We start from the raw sequence: 7,672 nt of genomic DNA on the forward strand, positions 1-7,672 counted from the left end.
CGTGCTGAAAGCGCCAGCCAGCACCAGCTCTGTCAGCAAAGAGCGGCCTTGGGGCCTTTCTGCCCGTGCCCCCGACGCGTGGTGCTCGGGGCGTCTGCCAGAGGCCGGCTGTGCCGGGGCGCAGGCCGCGGGGCGAGCGGTAACCCCTGGCCGAGCACCACCAGCACCTGCAGCGTTGTGTAAGTGCTCCGAATGGAGAGGCAGTGGCCACCCGGCGGGGAGGGACGGGGAGGGCACAGCGCTCTTTGCTGCCTTGTCACCTCGTTTTGCTGTCTGCCCAGGTGATGAAGGAGGCACTTGGTACATTGACCTGAAAACCAAGGGCGGGAGCGCTGGTTCCGGGAAGCCGCCTGTGACGGCCGATGTGGTTATGAGCATGTCGAGTGCCGACTTTGTGAAAATGTTCACAGGTGAGTGGCAAAGGCGTTTGCGCGGGCGGGCGCAGGTAGCGGTGCCCAGAAAACCTTCTGCTGCTGGGCGCATGGACAGCCTCCTCGCTTTGTGACCCTGGGATGGAGGAGCTTTCGGCTTTCTGTGGCTCGGGGGAAAGCGTAGGCTAGAGCTCCTCGGACTTCCCCAAACTCTTCTGTTCTGGGAACAGGAAGAGCACAAGAGCTTGTCCTGCTCTTGCAAATGAGGTACTGAAATTTTAGTAGCGAGCGAGCGTAGCTTTGGGCCGAGTCCGGTCAATCTGTTGGACTTCTGTTCTGCACGTCTCTAATCTGTGTTTCCTCAACACGCACTGCTTTTGCAGCAGAATGTGGTAGGTGAGTAACCTGGCTTGTTTATTCTACTCTGAGAGACCTGAGTTACATGGTCTTGTCTCAATTGAAATCAGTCATAATCTAATAATTTTATTAAGTAACAGCATAAAACATTTGATGCAATTTGGCCCTCTTACTGAGGTTTTTCTGGCTCCAGAAAAGGTTTTTACTGGTGAAGTATTTGTTGGACACTAGGCAATGTCACAATTTTTATAATGTTAGATTGCTGCACTGCTTTATAAGTTTGACTTTAGTATTTATTGCTATTCCAAACAGTTCTGAACCTTCTTTAGGAAAACTTCAAAAGTCAGAAGAGAACAGATTAATCATGAGAAAGAAGTTATCCATTAAGTAAGTTAATCCTTATAATCAAGTCCTCAAAAAATACCTTTAAAAATGGACTGTAAAAGCAAATGCTGTTTCAATGAATCAACTTCCTCCTTTTCAGCTAAGTGCTTCGATATTGTGAGATATATAAAGCCATATAGATACAGATATATGGGAATATTTTGTTAGACTAAGATATTTGAATGTATGAGATTTAATCACAGAGTGTGATTTAGCACTTCTACCATGGATAAAAATATAAAATGTACACCAAAGAGGGATTTCTGAAGAACTCAAAGAATTTACTCTAGTGATATTACTGTTCCCTGTGCACAGCCAGTACCTTTTCATTTTCTGATGATCCTGTTTATTCTTTTTAGGTAAGCTAAAGCCAACCATGGCTTTTATGCCAGGAAAATTAGATGTTAAAGGTGACATGGTGCTAGCAATGAGTCTGGGAAAGATGCTGCCACAGTTAATTTTTGAACTGTCAGGGGAAAGCCTTTCTAGCAGAACACTGGTCTGTAGAATCGTGATGTATATGATCATATGATCTTATAGAATCATGGGTTGCACAACATGTTTCCAGTGCACAGTAGGAGTTGAACTCAACACTAACTTTTAATCTGACTGGGACACAAACAGCATTTTTCTCTCCCGTACGGGTTTCATGAAGCTTGTAGGGCCCAACCATCTCTATCAGATGTTATTAAAAAAGGCTGATGATCTTGAGCTATTGGACAATACAGTGTGCTTGTGTGCAAAATATGGTCACATAAATTTTGTTTCTTTAGGGAGCCACCTTCAAGTAGAAACATCTTTTGAAACCTACAGATACTAGATGTTTTTCAAGTGAACATTCATGATTCAAAGTACATTTCCAAACACTGTCCTGTGACACTACAAGAACGGAAGAAGGTTGTCTAATTTCATACCTATTTCACCATCTACCGCATGCTTTTGCAGTTTTCCCTTCCATGCAATTTTTCTGCCAAAGTATTTTGTTTTTCAGAATTGCAGGGGTGGAGGGGGAAGGTGTGCAGCATCCAGTTCAGTATCAACTGTGTCCTGGTCCCTGAAGGCAAAATGTGCTCATTTGCTTCCCTGCCTGTGTCTGTAGTTAATGGTGTGTGTGTTTCTTGTGTAGTCAGTAATACTGCTCTTGCACAAAATGGTTGGTGGTTGTGAATGTCATCTGGTGACGGACTATGATGCCTGTGTAATCCTAGAGAAAGGTGTCACCTTTAGAAGAAAAGTGCTTTTGTTGGAGATGGATCCAGAACAGCACAAGCTGTCTCCAACTGGCCACTGTGTTTCTTCTTCCTCTTGGGACATCAGTAGTGTTGCCTGTGTGATGGAGGAGTGAGAGCTCACTGTGCTGCTCTGGGGGATACTGGTTGCTGCTGGCAGCCTGATGGGGGCCGCACCTGACCACTGACGCGGTTGTTGCTCATGCCAGGGAGAGAAGGGCAGGAACTACCATGTCCAGCACTTTGACTGGTGTAAATGGTTACGGATTCACACCCAACAGGACAAGTGATTCATTAACAAGAAAAGGGAAAACCGGAAAACATGGGCCTCTGTTCTTCAATCAAATGTATTTACACTATGTGACTTGACCCAGGATGAGTGTGCGTCGCACAGGCAGCATCATGAGCGTGTGGGTAGGTATCCCACAGCCTTACTCCTAGGGTATGGGGGGTGGTGGCTGTGCCATGGGATGGGTACTGTGGGACCTGGTGGTGCCGAGTATTGGGGATACTTGATCCTTGTACTACGAACGTTCGTATTTTGCCATTCCTGGAGTTCACACTATAAACAGACATGGCTGAAAAGCGTGCCGGTCTGCTGTGGACTCTTAGGATGAGGCCTACAACGGGTGCTGTAGTGGAGGAATTACTGTAGGTATTTGTGTTCTGCCGGGGATTTTTGCATGAGGGCAGAAATGTGTTGCTTTTTAATTTGTTGCTGGTTTCACAGCTTTTGTGGCCTGTAAAAATGAAGCGACTAAACAAACTGTGACTGTTCTGTTACTGCGATTAACTGGAGAAAAAGGTACAGGTTCTTTGGGCAACAGCTCCAGTTAATAAATGAAGAAAACGGCTCTAAGTAAAACACAGTCACTATCCGCATGCTGCTGACGGTAGTGGCCAGGACTGACGGCTCATTGTACTGAGGAGGAATGTAAGCCCGTGTCTCATGTGCCCAAGGGCTCTGTTTCCGTGTCTTCTCTCTGACCCCTTGAGCACTGTTCCAGCTCCTCCACTTTTGTGTGGTTTTCCCCATTTGGGTTGAGCCGAGAACAGCCCAGTTGCCGGGTGCCAGCAATGGGAGCAGCCAGCACAGCTGGGCCCAGACGTGTCCCTGCAGAAGCCCGGACACTGCCAAACACTGTTCTGCTGCCAGGCTCGCAGTGGACTTGCTGAAGGGCAAGACTTGCTAATGCACATCAATACCTTTTCCTACTCTTATTAGGGTTCAAAAATGGCATAGGATGGGATAAGCAGGTTTGTGGCAACAGCAAAATCTGCGTTTGTGTGCCTTCCCACCTCCCTTCCCTCGCCTCTGGTACAAAGTCCCTGCTCCAGAGCAGGAGTGAGAGTGAGTGTGCTTCTGGGTGACACAGCACCAGGACTTACTGTGCCTATTTGTCCCACCAAAATAACCAGTGAGCGCGTAACTCTCTGTTGTCAGGGAGAGACTGGGTTTGAAAGAACATTAGCCTGGATGCTTAAAACTTTTACAAAAACTAAAACCACTGAACCTCCGTCCTTACAATGGAGTGTTGCTTAACCTTCGTTCTGCATAGCATTCTATTCTAGAATAAGACATTGCTTTATATAGCAAAGTTAAGCAATAACTAACTAAATATAACTAACTCAAGCAGTAACATGTAGAGTCAGTATTTTTTACTGGGGCGTAGCTGTTCCTCTGCAGCTCTGCTTCTCACCATTCCCACTGGGGCTGATGGTGAAGGAAGGAGAGGGGGCCTTGCCCGCTGTATGGGGACAGTATCATCACACCTCTTGAGATAAGTTTACCTGCAGAGAATTTTAGTAGTGGGGTCTGCACGTTAACTTAAAGTTGCCACAGGGGAAAAAGAATGGAAAGAGAAGGAAGGGGGAAACCACCCAGTGGCCAGCCAAGAACCAGAGCAATGGGGCCCCCAGAAGAGTGTCCTTTCCTGTGTCAGCAAGCAGTGAGGATGAGGAAGGTGATTATAACTATATTCCTGTCAGGCTTCCTCCTCTGTTAACTCTGTGCTTGGCATAGGACCCAGCCAAGCTCCCTCTTTCTTGGTTGTTCTTGTGTACAATGCTGCCAGTGCTGACAGGATCACATTCAGTCAGCTGCAGGCGGTGCATGCTGGTCACTCCACTTTGTGCATGTTAATGCCTACAGGATATTTACGGGACTATTATCTACTTTTCTATTTGCTAGCTCTTGTCTTTCCCCTAATGTAAACTAAAGTTACAAAACAGGCGGGCAACATGGGAGGGTGGGAAGGGGGGGATTCTTGGACTGTTAGCAATTGCTTTCCATGAGAACCTATTATAATACTTAGATTTGCAGGTGGAAGGCCATGAGAACATCAGCACAAAGGCAACAGCATAGGAAGGAGAAGAGAAGAAGATTGACACAGCAGCTCAGGTGGAAGGCTGCAGAACTGCAAGGGGAAGGCTGGCTGCCGAAGCATGCACAGAAGGCCCTCGGCGTTGCAAAGCTGAAGGCACTTCTGCGTGTGGTATGTGCAGCAGCTGATGTGGCTGGCACTTGCTGTTCCATGCTAGAAGAGGGTTTACACAATTAAGTTGTGATCGCAAGATTGGACTTGGTGGCCCACACATTAGAACTTCACAGCTAAGGAGGCAGGGAAGTGGACGCGCTGTCTCTGCGCGGCACGGTTAAGCTCAGGCTTTATGGTTAAGCTCAGGCTCTATGGTTAAGCTCAGTCTCAATGCAAGAAAGAAGAAGTGGGTTCTGTTAAATTTCTTAAATGTGAACTGTAATTTTAAGCTTGTTTCCCTGTTCTTACTTTCTCTCATTGATAGGAACCACATGGCATGAGCATGAGCTCTCAGAACATACCTTTTCATCAATGGTTAAAGTTTTAGCAGGCTGGGGGATAAACTACCCTATCATTATCCTCAGTTGTAATCTTTGTCGTCGTGGTGTGCGAGTATGTGTGAGATACGGTATTGGGAGAACAAATAGCGTAAAGCCCCTGTACAGAGTTCTGGATTTTTTTCCTAGAAATACAATTTGTAATCCATAAAAAATATTTTGTCCAGAAGGATGTTGTCAGCTATTTCTGTATAAGCTAAGAGCTTACTATTTCTGCTAAACAATTAGATGTGATCAAGGCTTTACTGTAAAAGCAGAGTGCCTGAGGTCACATCTATTCACTGAAACTCAGGTCTCTCAAACTTTTAAGTTTAGCAGGCCAAAAATGGAGCGAATAAAACAATAACATGGTTGCCTTACCCGAAGCTGGGAGGAAACTAGCCCAGCTGGTTCGCTTGGTTATTTTCTTTGCCAGAAGTATAAATGCTCCTGTGACAGTGACAGTTGAACATACCCTAAATAAATAATGTCCCGTCTCCATGTTTACCACCTCGGCTGCTGTCATTTTCTTTCCTTTGAAGAAAAGGAGAGGCCCCAAAGGCATGACCTATGAGACACTGTTGTCAGCCTGGTACAGATGGGCAACTGCACCAAAGGCTGGAAATGGCCCCGGGGTGTCTGTGGCGGAACCGAAAACCAGCCCCCGCATCAGCCCAGCTCTGTCATTGCAAAGGTCTTCCCCACCCTCCACCTTTTTGTGGTTGCATTGTGAGCTCTGTAAGGCATCCCATAAAAAAGCAGGTCTGTCCCCACGGGCCAGGGTTAAGAGTAGAGCAGAAAAGAATGCACTGTGGGTCTACTACAGCCTTTGTAGGTGGCCTGTAGAAAGCCACCCCTTTTCTGAACCCTGGAGCTCACAGCTAGCAATGCAAGGGGGTGAAGAGCAAGACCCAGTTACATTTTAAAGCCACAGTCTGTATTGTAAGGCACACAAGGGAATAACTTGAGCCCACAGGCTGGAGACCAAAGTGTCATGGTTTCTTAGACATAGAAAACAGCCTATTGTCCTTATCCTCTATACAGAAATTACACACTGTACGTTCCTACAAATGTCAGCCCAATCTCCATCCTATAATTAGCACATACTTAGACTGCCAAGTCCCCTGCTTTCTTTCAAGTGGGTTTCTTGTTGAGCTGTCATTATACGTTTTTACCATACTCATTATTCAGGCTTTTGTTTAAATTGCTCTGCTTTACCTGTGTGTTTCTGTCATGCAACAGCTGCTGCTGCCACAGACACCTCCTGTTCCACCAAAACTCCAGGTGTCTCTACTGTCATTATGGGTCTTCCCCAAACAAATAGGGAGCTGTTATCAAGTTAAAGAGGAAAGGGAGAACTCCAGTCCCATCCTTTTCCATCTCAACCCTCTCTTGCAGACAGCTGCTCTGGGGAAGCTGTACAGTGACTCTGTTTCTTTATTTTCCACGATAGCCTTTTTTTTTTGCCTGTGAGACATTTATGTTATCCACCTAAAGCAGGAGTGATTTTAAATACTGAAAGAAGCTCATTCTTTACATTTTTTAAATGTTTTTGTAAGACCTCTGTCCTCCAAGCAAACATTAAAGAAATCAGAAGGTTTTCTGTATTGCAAAAGCTCATATTCTGTCTGATTCACACACAGAGAGTACTGCCAACCTCATTTGTCCTTCCACGAGAAAAAGCAACTGAAACTGCTTCCTTTGCGTAGTAAAAGTGTAATGAGAACTGAAAATGAGACTTCTTGGACTCTCTGAAGCTGTATCAGACAAGAGGAGCCTGGAAAGTAAACTAAATTAAAATCCACAGGAATTTAATACAAAGCAGAGTCATGTGGCGACAACTCTGAAAACGCACAGACTGGATTCCCAAGGGTATTTATGTCAGGCCTCTGGTGAAATAGCACAGGACTTTCAAAAGCACCTTGGGGGCTGATCTTCGTATGCCTTTTTCTGTGTTAGTACTAATTGTTAGTTGCAGTCTAGTAACAAATCTAAGATAGGAAGTTAGTCCTGCTCTGATATCCCGGGGTGTGAAGGTGAAGCAGCCTCGTGATGCCTGCAATGAAAGGATTTGTCTGCAGTGCTTCCTATGGCATCATGCACATGTGAAGGAAAGGTGGCTGCTGAACACCACAGTCTGAGGTCTCGGCCAGGAGAAAACCAACAGGTACCTCTGTCAGGTTTTTAGCTGCCCCAGATGGGGCAAGAAGAAAATTTAGAGCTGACCCAGAGGCTGGGCATTTTTCCTGGGCACTACCATCTCTCTGTAGGCTTTTGTAAGCTGTTACCTGTTTTCTATTTTGTCAATACACACTCTTACTCACTTTGATTTTAACTCTGACTTGAAGCTAGGCATTTTGCATTTTTTATTTTTTTTTTTTAAAGTGGAGAGCTAACTGCAGTGCTAACAGATCCAGTCACTGTGAGTCGGGTGGTCTTTAGTGCAGGTACTTACTCCCCTGTGTTCCTTCAGGATG

General features: G+C 45.8%; 1 protein-coding gene across 1 annotated transcript in view; it reads left to right on the forward strand.

The window, feature by feature from the left end:
• LOC118451760 (hydroxysteroid dehydrogenase-like protein 2) overlaps window positions 1-5,502 on the forward strand; it is a gene marked incomplete at its 5' end in the record, with an annotated part of 5,892 nt that extends 390 nt beyond the window's left edge. Inside the window, 3 exons of the mRNA XM_035889355.1 lie at window positions 282-410; window positions 1,472-2,755; window positions 4,665-5,502. Of these exons, the coding sequence (XP_035745248.1) occupies window positions 282-410; window positions 1,472-1,644 (302 nt within the window). The remainder of the gene's footprint in view (window positions 1-281; window positions 411-1,471; window positions 2,756-4,664) is intronic.
• Between the last annotated feature and the right edge of the window lie 2,170 nt (window positions 5,503-7,672).

The sequence above is a fragment of the Egretta garzetta genome, unplaced genomic scaffold (genome assembly GCF_000687185.1).
Source record: "Egretta garzetta isolate BGI_Z169 unplaced genomic scaffold, ASM68718v1 scaffold532, whole genome shotgun sequence".
NCBI lineage: Eukaryota > Metazoa > Chordata > Aves > Pelecaniformes > Ardeidae > Egretta > Egretta garzetta.